Source organism: Colossoma macropomum, unplaced genomic scaffold, assembly GCF_904425465.1.
Source record: "Colossoma macropomum unplaced genomic scaffold, Colossoma_macropomum, whole genome shotgun sequence".
Taxonomy (NCBI): domain Eukaryota; kingdom Metazoa; phylum Chordata; class Actinopteri; order Characiformes; family Serrasalmidae; genus Colossoma; species Colossoma macropomum.
In genome coordinates this window covers 3,002,851-3,016,145 of record NW_023494808.1, presented here as the reverse complement: position 1 = coordinate 3,016,145, position 13,295 = coordinate 3,002,851, and the positions used below count along the sequence as shown (strand labels likewise).

General features: G+C 38.6%; 1 protein-coding gene across 1 annotated transcript; it reads left to right on the top strand.

Annotated features, from left to right (window-relative positions):
• The first annotated feature begins 7,459 nt into the window (after positions 1–7,459).
• LOC118797715 (B-cell receptor CD22-like) lies at positions 7,460–13,094 on the top strand. The gene is made up of 9 exons (XM_036556982.1): positions 7,460–7,895; positions 8,074–8,322; positions 8,657–8,905; positions 9,068–9,152; positions 9,390–9,432; positions 9,553–9,621; positions 10,251–10,319; positions 10,790–10,858; positions 12,990–13,094. The coding sequence occupies exons 1-9, from the start codon at positions 7,502–7,504 to the stop codon at positions 13,092–13,094; spliced, it is 1,332 nt and encodes a 443-aa protein (XP_036412875.1). The 5' UTR covers positions 7,460–7,501.
• The last annotated feature ends 201 nt before the right edge of the window (positions 13,095–13,295 follow it).

The window sequence follows — 13,295 nt, the reverse complement described above, 5'->3', positions numbered from 1 at the left end:
GCGTGCTCTGCACGTGCGTTCATTTTTGCATGTGTGGAATTTATCATATGTCTCTATACAAACACTCACACACACACACACACACACACACACCTGAAAGGTTGTCAGGAGGTCAAAACAGATCAGATGCTTGCAGATTAAAAGACAAGGCTGAGGTTTACTTGAGGGTTGTGGAGTATCACAAAGAGCATAGTCATAACAGGCCAGGGTCACAACCAAAGAGCATCATAACCATAACAAAAGGGACATCAAGAGAAAATCCAGTAACCAGTTCAAGTTCAAAAACCAAGAGATTAATAAGATTCAGCAATAAAATCAAAAAGGGCAAACATGAAATGGCAACTTAACAACACAAAAACAAGTATAACAGAACGCTCAGTAGACAACAGGGAAATGTTGGCAATACAGGGTGATTCAAAAAGATTCATCCGATTTCAAAATGATTTATTTCACTTGTTAATCATTGCAGATCAATGCAGTAAACTGTAAATGGTTTAAATAAGCATAAACATTATTATGTAATTGTACAAGTGCTCGGTATGAACCTCCTCCAGCTGTACGGACAACATCAACACCATAGTCAAATTCATCCCATACTGGATTGAGCATGTCGGGTGTCGCTGCACTCACGGCTCTTTCAGTGCGATTTCGGAGATCATCCAGTGTTGTGGAGCCAACGACGAACGCTCTGAGCTGTTGGAGCTTCACTGCCCACGAAAATCACACTGCACAGTTATGACAGATTCACTCTTATTGAAGTGGAGAACGCAGATCACTTTCTGCTCAGGGGTCTCATCTCCTCACAAACTGAAGGGAGCCATCTTCCAGTGACAGTCAGAAACTCTTTGAAACCTCTTTCAGCTGGTATGTGATTGGCTCCTAGGCGCCCCATGGTTGTAAAAATATGCTGCTTTGAAATTGGATGAATGTTTTTGAATCATCCTGTGCTTTGCAGTGTGCTGAACTAAAGCTCAGGCTTTTATACTATCTACCAAATGAAATGAAATGAGGTGTGCATGAATATCTACTGATTGGTGGTAATGACGGGGGAGTCATATGATCTTCCACTAAATTATGGGAACTGGAGTTTTCTGTGACTGAGACAAAGAACAGGTAGAAGGTAGGTGTCCCCGGTAGAAGGTGTGATAGTACCCCTCCCAAAGAGTTGAGGGACGAGGGCAACCACAACAACCACCAAGTGCATTACCGGGGACATCCTCGGAACCACCAGGGCTGATAAAGTGCTGGACGGACAAAGTCTGCTTAGGACAGCCCCTAGAATGTCCATCAGTATGACCCCTGCAGGGCTCACCTGGTTGGCTCCTGGGACATTCTCTGGAATGAGGGGCTGGCTTGTTAGGGTGTAGATGTGGAACTCTGCCACCAGACCAGGATCCAGGATGTCCTGGGCTGCTACCCAGCTACACTCCTCAGGACTGTATCCCTCTCAGTCCACCAGATACTGTAGATGACCTCCTAACTGCCTGGAGTCCAGCAACTTCATTGACTCTTTCCAAAACCTCAAAACCACAAAAACAGGTCATACACAGAGAAAGCTTACGGACAGAGAATGGAGGCGAAGTTTTTGGCCAGGTAATCAGTGTTTTGATTAAAGGTAACAGGCTTGACTGCAGTATTTAAGGTGGAACATGAATGCAAGCTGTTGCCTTTGACCAAAAAAATGTCCCATTTCTGACCTGTTCTTTAACTTTGTGTTCTGCAGAAAGCAGGTCTCAGAGCCCCGACTCCCGATGACGACTCATCCAGTGCTCATGACTACGAGAATATGACAGTGAGTCTCAAACATTTAGTCTTATTACACTGTTATTACACCACAATCCAGCTACATTTTAAAGAAAGGAGAAACTTGAAAGCAAGTAATGACACAGATCTTAGTACTTTAAGAGTAAAGGTGGAGTAGGTGATTTATTTATATTTCACTAAATACTCTTTAATCAATAAATGAAATGCTCTGACATTAAAAAGAACAAAAACAATAGGCCACAGGACTGTAAACATCCTGTCCAATTATTTCATTTGGACAGAATTAAATGATTGGATGACCTACTTGCCGGTCTACCTACCTACCTCATGACCTGCTCAGATGCACGTACTTATTTGTGCATGTGCAATGTCCAGCTCTACACACACACACACACACACACACACACACACATAGCTGAAAGGAAATGAGTCACACAGGTACCTATCAAAAGCTTGCACTGCTAAAAAAGAAAGACAGACAGTGGTAGAAAAGGCTTTAAAGAAAAAGAGGTTAGATAAAGCAGGAAGTCAAACCAGAGTGAACATCGGTGTGGCTTTCCAACTATGGCAAAACCTGAAGGAGTTCAAAGGCCTGGAAAGTGACACCAAGGTTACCATTTTTTTTTGTTAGACAGGTAATTATCTGGTTTGCTTGGTTTATAGAGAATGTTTCATTTTCCTGAATTACGTAGACAACATACCTAGCTATTTATGTAGCTACATTATGTATTATTCCAACATTACTGTTAGCTAAGCTGTAGGTAACTAGCCATGTTTATAGCTATGTTTATCTTGTATGTAATCTGTGTGTGCATATGAATCATATATAGAAATATTGAATTTGACACATGTGAGTTTGTGGACCCCAGAGGGTTAAGGTGGAACATAAGTGCAGTGAAATCTGTTGCAAAAAAATGATTAATTCTTGACCTGTTCTCTCTGTTCTGCAGCAAGCAGGCCTCAGGGTCAAGACACCTAATGGCTCATTCAGTACTCATGACTATGTGAATGTCCCAGTGAGTTCCAAACGTTTAAGTCTTCTTAAACTGTTATTACACCAAGATTCAAATATAGATTTTTAACACTATTTCAATATTAGCATACAAAAGTTCTTGCATTAATTATAGAGAGAGTGCTACACTGTGAGATATTGGCACTGGTGTGCTATAGTCGTACGCATGAAGCCGAAGGCTGAGCAGATCAGCGCATCAGTGCCAATACTTCACTATATAGCATAGCCTTGAATGTATTACCATGATTATACCACACAATACACCACAGATTTTATTCTTGATTTCTGTTATTACATTTTGAGAGAACTGTGACTCAAAAACAGACTAACAATAAAGTTAAGTTACACTTTGCCAAGGAAAATAGCTCAGATCTAATGCTGCTGCATATAAATAATACTAAATAAAATATTGTCTTGCAAAAAAAAATAAATAAAAATAAAATTAGGATATCTTTATTGGAAACATCATGTCTTAGCTAACAGCAATGTCAGTAGTTCACGTTAAAAACATGGTACTAGCTCCCGAGTGGCGCAACCGTCTAAGCGTTGGCCCTATCATCAGGAGATCGCGAGTTCGATCCCTGGTGATGCTACAGCCGTCCGTAGCCAGGAGTCCAAGAGAGCACAATTGGCCTCACTCTCTCTGGGTGGGTAGGATGGCCCCTCCTTCTCCCCCCATCACCCAACGCGATGCTAGTCAGTGCAGGCGTCTGTTAGCTGATGTAACAGATCTGGCAGTTGGCGCTTTCCTCCGAGCGCGTTCGGCTGTCCAGTGACGTTGCGTGAGCGGCGGTTGGCTTCACAGGTCTCGGAGGAAGCCTGTGTTAGCCTTCGCCCTCCTAGCGATGATAGCATCATGTGATTGGGGGAGTCCTAACTAGCGGGAGGAATTGGAGACGACTAAATTGGGTAGAAAAATCGGGTAAAAATGACATGGTACTGCTCATTGAAATTTCCAGCAGCATAGCAACGTCTGGGTCATATGGCTCACTTTTCTCCACATTATAGATTAGTTTCTCCTCTTCTGCTTTCGACAGTTTATCTGTGTTTTGACCGAAGGCAATGGGCTTAAAAACAATATTAAAGGTGAAAAACAGAGCAGTTTTTTTACTTGTAATAAAGTGATGGCTTTTAGTTTAGCTTTTTAACGGCTGGTTGTTGTTACAAACCACATTACAGGCAAATAAGGCAGCATGATACCTTAAAGGGATTCATTCACAGTGCCAGGATATATTGGTACTCATACAATGCTTCAAATTGCAAGGCTGGAACGAACTGTGGTCTAATCTCTAGTAGTTGTGTAATAGTGTAATGTTGCTAAGCCAAAGGAACGCATGTAATTGTCGTGAATGGGATGTGGGTTTGTGCTCTGCTCTAAAACAATATATCTTATCATCTTCTCATAGACGTGATGGATGCAACACTGAGATCATCATTGATATCATCAGCTATCCAATGGAAAACCACAGCTAAGAGAGATATTGATGGGTAGAGAGAGAGAGAGAGAGAGAGAGAGAGAGAGAGAGAGAGAGATTATTGTATTTGAAATGTATCAATTTTTTACATGCAATATCACACATCTGTATGATGAATGTCGTTTCACTATAAGATGTATGAAACGCTATGAGATGAAAACATTTTGATATAAAGATTGTTTATCAGACCTCACAATATGTTTCATCTAATTTCTTTACCTTTAAATAATGAAACATATAAAATCTTTAAGCAAATATAATTATTTTGTTCTGTGAACTGATTGGTCACTAATTTACACTAAGTGAAGGCTACTGGACTTATATATATATAATTTTTTTTCAGGATATCACTGTATGTTCTCTGAACTATATGTTAATATGACTGTTTCTGTCAACATCTGTCACTCCACAAGCCTTTCTTCTTATAAGTTCTTAAAATTCATGTCATTCATTTGCTCAGCAGTATCACTCATTAGAAGATCATCAGACTTTATCCAGGACTCCTACAAATGCCAAAAAAATCCCTGGACATTTCATTTTGCTTTTATATTTTACAGCTATCTGACTGTTATTTTTTTATTATTCACAGCCTCAAGCCTCTTTCTCTTGTATCATGTTGTATTTTTACTATTTAATATTATGTAATATTATTTTAAACAAATGTAATAGAATATTGTGGCATGAATAAATAACAACTTATATACACTGAATGTACACTTCATCATCTTATTATGATTATAATAATTTTACTACTATTGCATCTGAATGCATGCAATCTCCAGTGTCTCTGAGCAGAGAAACAGTGCCCTCCTCCAGTCAATTCAGAAACTGCAGACAGAGACCCTACCATCAGTGATGACGTCAAACCTCATGGCCACTTAAAGTGACAGTGCAGATACTAACCATACCTCTGCACAGGACTAACAGAAAATAATAAAGAAATATCACTTAAATAAATATCAGGTTTGTTGGGGTACTTGAGATGGAAAATGCATTCAGTATAGCAAGTCTTTGTTATCCAATATCAGAATGTGGTTATCTGTTAAAAAAAAAAAAAATACTTGCTTCCAGAAACTGAGTAGGAAATGTCTGAAATGAAGCTAAAGATCTGGTGTTGGCTTGGTAGATCTTGGAGGCTCTCCACAGTTGACACAGGGTTGTTGGATATTGTGTGGGGGAGCAGTGCTGAGGTGTGTCTCCTAAAGTCCACAGTCATCTCCACAGCGTTTTCAGCTCCAAGTTGTTCTGACTGCACCAGAACACCAGCTGTTCAACCTCCCGCCGATATGCTGACTCGTTGGCATCCTGGATGAGTCAGATGACCATAGTGTCTGTTCAGATGACCATAGTGTCTGTTCAAAGGACTTCATGACCACAGATGTCAGAACGACAGGTCTGTAGTTAATCCATCCTTTAATGGAGGGTTTCTTGGGAACTGGGATGATGGTGGAGCATTTGAAGCAGAAAGAGATCTAGTGCTTTTCTGATCTTTTTTCTCTGGAAGAGAAGGTTCACCTCCACTTCACAAATCTTAAGTGCTGCCTGAGCGGGGAGAAGAGGGGGGTTGCCAGAAGTGTGATGGGGGCTGATGATGTTGGGGCTGATGATGTTGGGGCTGAGGGGTGTGAATTTGTCGCTTTCAAACTTGTTATAGAAATGATTTAGGTCATCAGCCAGGTCTCTGTTTGCTCTGACAGGGGGGAGGTGGGCTTCTGTAGTTTATAATGTCTGCAGGGCCTCACCACACTGATGCCGGGTGATTTGCTGAAAACCTGTTGTTCAGCTTTTCCATCTAGTTCATTTTAGCCACTCTGAATTCCTTTGTCAGTGAGTTTCAGGCCTGTTTGTACAGGGCCCTATCTCTACTTCTGTAGGCATCAGCCTTGGTCTGACCAAGCTGTCTTAGTGTGGCTGTAAACTATAGCTTGTTATTATTGTATGTACCATGTCCCCTTCCTCAGCTGGGTTGCATGAGCAGAGAGCAGATGTGGCAGCGAAGAGGTGGTCAACATTGATTACTCACATTAGTAACACTATGCTTTGGAGCTGCACTCGAGAGTCATCATCATTCAAAAGTAGTGGGGAAGGGGGGCACCCATGACACCACACATAATGACTGTTCCTGAGAAACTTTCTGGAAACAGGTCCAGATTTTATTCTGTTCTTCAGATGATCTGATGATTTATTCTATCAGCTGGGTAACACTGTACTGAGATCAGCACTGATAACCCCCCAGTGATCATTAATGCTTCACACAGTAGCAGGAGAAGAGGAGGAACTGGATAAAGTCCTGCATGCTGGAACAGCCAGTGATCACCATGGAACACATCATAAATGACAGTAGTATTAGACATGAAGATAAAAAGACATCAAAGTTTTACTGACAGATAATTCAAACTTTGTAACAGATTCTGCTCATCTCTTGCTGCAGCAAAGGTCAAACGTACTCAATCAGAGGAAGCTAGTATATTAAGACTGTGTGTCTCCATTGGTGCAACAGCTTAAAGAGAAGTGTGTAAACCACATGCATTTTAGCAGTTTGCATGCTCTCATTTCTTGTCAGTCGGGTGTTGGTGATGAGCCTCATTACAGAGTGGTAAGACTGATTCTTCAGATCTGAATATGTTAAATAGCAACAGACTACATAACGTTTGGTGACTTAAATTATACGTGAATTACAGTATATTCAGATTAAAATAGATTTAGACCACATAAATTGTGGTTACTCAATTCTTAGAACTTTAAGGCAAGTCATAATTTTACTCAGACCAAAGGTTTTTGTTGTTAGATTACAACATAATATGTTTTAACAGCTGGCTGGATGAATCGGTTTTCAAATTTTGTCTGCAAAGAGTTTATTTGTTATGTATTATTGTTGTAGGCTTTAAAGTGATGGCATTGCTCAGAGTGTCTCTTCCTCTGTTGATTCTGCTCATGATTGTAGGTGAGTCAACACATCTTACTGAAACATCATCTCTACAAAAGCACAATGAATAGTTTTATGTGGACATACACATGAAATAAGTTAGTTAGTGATGTAAGTTGTTAATATCTAGAGCTACACCATATTTACTGTGTTCAGTTGGTAGTTTGTGCTGTTCTCTAGTCCCTTCTTTGACTCTGCTGCAACACCTTCAGAGCTCTTCTCACTTTGTGTTATCTCTCAGAATCAGCTCAGTGTTGTAGAGGAGCTGCTGGAGTTAGAGAGGAGAGAAGTGAAGCTGTAAGCTACAGTAACTCTGACTGGCTTATGGGCTCCAGACTCTGTAATCAGCTCTTTCATGCATCATATGTTTCAGGAGCTTTTGGAACAGAGTGGAGTGTGAAGTACAACCAACAGGAAATATGTGCTTTAAAAGGATCCACAGTGTTTATGAATGGAACTTATACTCATCCAGAACGTCTAAAACTGAAAGAGACTTTTTGGGTTATAGACCCTGTTAAGAATGTGGAGCCAACTGATCTGTCTAAAAACCCCGACTATTCAGCCAGAGTTGAACATTTAACTGATAAACAGACACACTTCGCCCTGAAACTGAATAATGTAACGGAAAATGATAAACATGAGTACTGCTTCAGGCTGATAGTAAATGTAGAGAAAGCAAATTGGCTGGGTTATCCTGGAGTTAAGCTCACTGTAACAGGTAGGTTAAATCATCACATTTCCAGCAATGAAAACACAGATGCTCATTTTGTTGTGCTTGCGTTTTCATGCTGTTTCAGCTCAATATTTTTTAAACTGCTCTGCTAAAGCATGGGAAACATTCAGATGTTCAGGACTGATTTTTCTTTCCTGATTTCATGGTTCGCTCACTCACTTAGAGCTCCATGTGGAAACTCCTGAAGAAGTGACAGAGGGAGAAACAGCAGATCTGACATGTAAAACCACCTGCAGTCTGACTGACCCAACATTCATCTGGTACAAAAATGGACGTCCTTTAACCACAAAGACCATCAAGAACAACCAGCTCCACCTGCAGACAGTCAGCAGTGAGGATGCAGGCAGTTATAGCTGTGCTGTAAGAGGATATCAGCATCTCCACTCTACTGCTCACAACCTCAGAGTCAGATGTGAGTTTTATTTTTTGCACAGTAATATTTACAAAAATTCCATAGAATATCTAATGAAACTCTCAAGTTTCAGTAAGAATACTGACTGTAATCACTAAGAAAGTTAATTGTATGCAATACTATCAAAAAGTTAAGCCCTTGCGTAATTTGTGGGACCTTATGCAACATGCATAGTGAGCATATATGGCTGACCAGCTCTGCGTATACCCTTCAAAAACTCTCAGTTGTCCATCAGTTACTCTGGTGACATAATGTATGGCAGTGCTATGTATTTAAAAATATATTGATGATTTCTAAATTTCTAAATTGCTTACTTAGTTATTGTCTGTTTTAGACCATCCGAAGAATGTTTCAGTGTCCATCAGCTCCTCTGGAAACATACTGGTGGGCTTTTCAGTGAATCTGAGCTGCAGCAGTGATGGATACCCACCTGTGAAGAACTACACTTGGTTTAAAGAAGGTGGAACTTCACCTGTAGGATCTGGACAGAATTACATTCCTCTACAGAGTGGATCTTACTACTGCGAGGCTCAGAATCAACATGGAGCTCAGACATCAGCTTTGATGCCAGTCGATTTAAATGGTGAGAAACACGACTAAAATGTATTTGTTCTCAAATATGTTCCATTTTCTGATTAATAAGTAATTGTTCATGTCATGCATCTGTTATGTTTTAAAAATTGTGGCAGTTTTACGGTTATATTTCTGGTTATGTTTGTGTTTGTTAGAGTATCTCTGTTTTCAGCAGGACACTCAGTGATTCTGTATGCAGCTGCTGGAGTCGGACTTTGTGGGGTTGCAGTTTTTCTCACCATATTTTTCTGGATGAGGTGAGAATAATTATCTATTTTAAATACAGTTACTATTATGATATCACTAAATGCATTTTTTTAAAATAATGTAATTATATAAATTATAAATAAAAATCCACAACTTCTAATCTCAGTTATCTTACAGAGTCTCTGAAGGAAAATGAAAATGTGGTACTCACCTCATAATATTTGGTGTGTGCCAATGTCTCCATATTATTTTAATAAATACCAATTTTATTTATTGTTTATGAACAGGAGGAAGAGGCAGACCAGAAATATGAATGAACCAGACTATGTGGTGAGTTCTTACAGTATTGTAGATATCAGTCAGTCAGTGGTGAGTCCTTTAACCCTCCTGTTGCCCTTGGCTAAAAATTGACCCATTTTCTGACCTGTTCTCTAACTCTCTTTTCTGAAGAACACTAGACTCAGAGCCAAGCCTCCTGATGAAGACTCTTGCAATGTTGATGACTACGAGAATGTAACAGTGAGTTACAAACAATACAAACCTATTACATTGTTACTGCACCACACTCTAGCACTGAATAAGGCCATGTATGCAGGTTTTATTCAAACGCATCTTAGGCATTAATTCACTTTCTGCAGATTCTCTTGTCTCATTTGTTTATCTTCCTTTTCCTGCATGCTCACTGATGGGGCCTGTAAGCCACGGAAGTAGCTAATCACAGGTTCACTCTGCCCCACCTTCTCAGTGCCCATTTGTGCTTCATTAGGTGCCCTAATACAATTGCCTGAAAAAAATACACAATTAAAAAGAGAGATAAAATAAATAGATTGTTAAAACTAAAGTATTGAGTCTGTTTTGAAAATGTAATGAGTAAAAAGTACAGATTCTTCCTCTGAAATGTAAAAATATGGTACCACTGACTAAATCTTCCAGCAGGCTATGTCCATATAAACATTAGAGGAAAGATCCTACAGCTCACTGTTCTCCATCTCATGGATTAATTTCTCCTCAGCAGTTCTTTGGCCAGTTTATCTGTGTTTTGACAAAAGACAGCAGTAATAAAGGGGAACATCAGTGTAATGCAAGCTGTTGCCCTTGGCCTAAAAATGATTTGTTTCTGACCTGTTCTCTAATTATCTGTTCTGCAGAAAGCAGACCTCAAAGCTCCACCTCCTGATGATGACTCATCCAGTGTTGATGTCTATGAGAATATGACAGTGAGTTCCAAATGTTTGGCTGTAATTACAAAACAATCCAACTACATTGTAGAGAATGCAGAAAGCAAGTAATGACACAGATCTCACTCCTTTAAGATGAAGAGAAGTATTTATCTATTCTTCATTCTTTCAGTGATCACAAGAAATGATAAAGATCATCAACCTTGAGTGTTTTATTCAGATTTCACCACAGTTTCATTCTTGATTTTTATTAATGGATTTTGAGAAACTATGACATAAAAAACATGGATTTTTCAAAATTCCAATCACTGCAGGATATAAACACTACTGAGTGAAGTATCATAACAAAAAATATTCAGGATGTCTACATTGGAAACATATTCATCAGATAAAATGTAAACAAACTATGAACTTATCAGCCAGCAGCTCAACATCAGTGCAATGCAAACTGTGTTCTTTGGCTAAAAATGATTCATTTCTGACCTGTTCTCTAAATTTCTATTCTGCAGAAATCTGGCCCCAGAGCCCCGCCTCCTGATGATGACCCGTCTAGTGATATTGACTATGAGAATGTAACAGTGAGTCCCAATCATTTAAGTCTTATTACACTGTTATTACGCTACAATCCAGCTACATTTTACAGATTGGACAAACTTGATAGCAAGTACTGACACAGATCTTAGTATTTTAAGATAAAATGAATGATTTATCTACTTATCATTCTTTTACTGGTCACTTGATGGTGAGGATTAGAATTACTTTTTTATAGCACAACTGTATTCTTGATTTTCATTATTAGTTTGAGACAATTTTGACGCAAAACAGATTAATAAAAAAATATTTTCACTTTACCAAGAAAACAGTTTTTTTTTTTATCTAGTGCTGTTGCATAAAAAATAATCCATATAAAAGTCTTGCCTTACAAAAACATTGGGATGTTTTACCAGCTCACAGCTTGAGAGAACTAGCTACATATTTAGCATGTGTCCCAGATAGCAAGAATATATCAGTCCACTGGCTTGATATGGTCGGCACCTCACTGACTGTTTGCCACTGCTGGTCCACCCTTGGACAACCCAGTTTATTGTCCTGCATACAATCTCTAACTAGTTTTTAATCTGCTCAAACATTTTAAATGCACAGAAACTTTTATTTTAGAAAATAAATTAAGAGAAACATTACAAACAACCGAGAGAAAAAAATAATGACTATGCCTAATGTAAAATTATGTTCTAGGAACTGTTGTTGCCAACACTGCACTAGATTAAAATTACTTACTAAACTTATTTACAAAGTATAACTAAAGAAAGTAGGAAAAATCAGTAAATTGGACTGTGAGTGGAAAATGAGTGATGATAAGTGGAATTTTGTCTGATACTCTGCCTCACCACCGGTGGGCCGCCCGGAAAATGCTGAGCAAAATGCCAGCGTACCACCAGCTTTGCCATCAGCGGGCACACAGTGGTCCACTATCCTCCTGCTATCAGGGGTGTTGCACATTTTAAAGCAATAGCAGAAGCTCATGGTAAATGTAAAACATAGTACCACTACCTAAAACCTCCAGCTGACAGTGTCTTTAAATAACAGAGGAAGAAGCATACAGTTCACTTGACCTGACTTGACTTGACTTGACTTGACTTGACACTATTCTCCATTTCAGTTTTTCTTCGTCTGTTTTCGGCCAGTTTAACTGCAATATTTAAGGTGGAACATCAGCATCAATGTGACTCCCTGCAGTCAAACATTGAGATGAAGTGATACCTTATAGAAATTTGTTCAGAGTAGCATCATCCAGATATATTGAACCCATATAATGCTTCATACTAAGAGGTTGAAACTAAAGGTGGTTTAATAGTTAATAATTGTGTAATTGTGTAAAGTTGCTACACAAACGGAATGCTTGTGTGTGTGTGTGTGTGTGTGTGTGTGTGTGTGCTCTGCTCTGCTCGAACACACTATATTTTGTATCATCTTCTCATAGACTTTGAAGAAGCATCAGTGAGACCATCATCATCGTTATCAACCAAAACTGCACAGCTGAGAGAGAGAGGGAAAGAGAGAGTTGAGATTGCTTTGAATCATCTATTTTGAAACATGTAAAACAGTCAGTCTTTATGTGAGGGCCTTAGATTTTACAGATAAAAATATCAAACCCAAATATCAACATATAAACATATCTGTTTGACTTGCTGTAAGGTGTATTTTCTCTATGAATTGCTTAAAGCTGAAAACATTCTGACATAAATTATGTGTAACAGCTCTCATATTCAGGGCATTTGCATTCTCCACCTTCTCTGTACATATAATATTGTATTTATTCTATATATTTCTGTAAGTATGATATATAAAATATGTAAATGTATAATTATTTTGTTCTGTGAACTGGTTTGTCTGGGGTACTAAGTTCTTATAAGCTCTTAAAACTTATATCATTTGCTCAGTAATATCACTCATTAAAATGTCATCAAACAGTAACCAGCACTCCTACAAATGCCACATAAAAAAAAAAGAATTCATTTACATTTCATTTTTCTCTTTGACATTATCTGTAATTTATTTTTTAAATGTAACATTATCTTGCATCATAAATAATAAAAATTATACACATTATAATGTAATATGCATTAAATACTGTTTTTCTTACTATTATTATTACTACTACTACTACATGCAATTGTATGTGTTGATGTCTACAACAAACATCCCCAGTTTGTCAGAGCAGAGAAACAGCACCCTCCTCCTGTCAATTCACAAACTGCAGACAGAGACAGTCGCACCAGTGATGACGTCAAACCTCAGGGCCCCTTAAAGTGACAGTGCTTACACTAACCATACCTCTGCACAGGACTAATACAAAATAATGAAGATCAGTTAAATAACTATGAAGTTTAGGATAAATATATTTAACAATGACTGGATCACATTAAATGACATTAACTTTGTATATGCATGTTTCACTGCTTTATTCAAAGATTCATTCTTTAGATTCATTTTATAGCTACAGAGAAAATGACA

Bases quoted from the DNA above. Each gene is read 5' to 3' on its own strand.
- LOC118797715 (XM_036556982.1), top strand. From the start codon at position 7,502: ATGGGCTCCAGACTCTGTAATCAGCTCTTTCATGCATCATATGTTTCA. The intron at 8,323-8,656 runs GTGAGTTTTATT...TGTCTGTTTTAG, and splicing joins TCACAACCTCAGAGTCAGAT to ACCATCCGAAGAATGTTTCA. The intron at 9,153-9,389 runs GTGAGAATAATT...GTTTATGAACAG, and splicing joins ACCATATTTTTCTGGATGAG to GAGGAAGAGGCAGACCAGAA.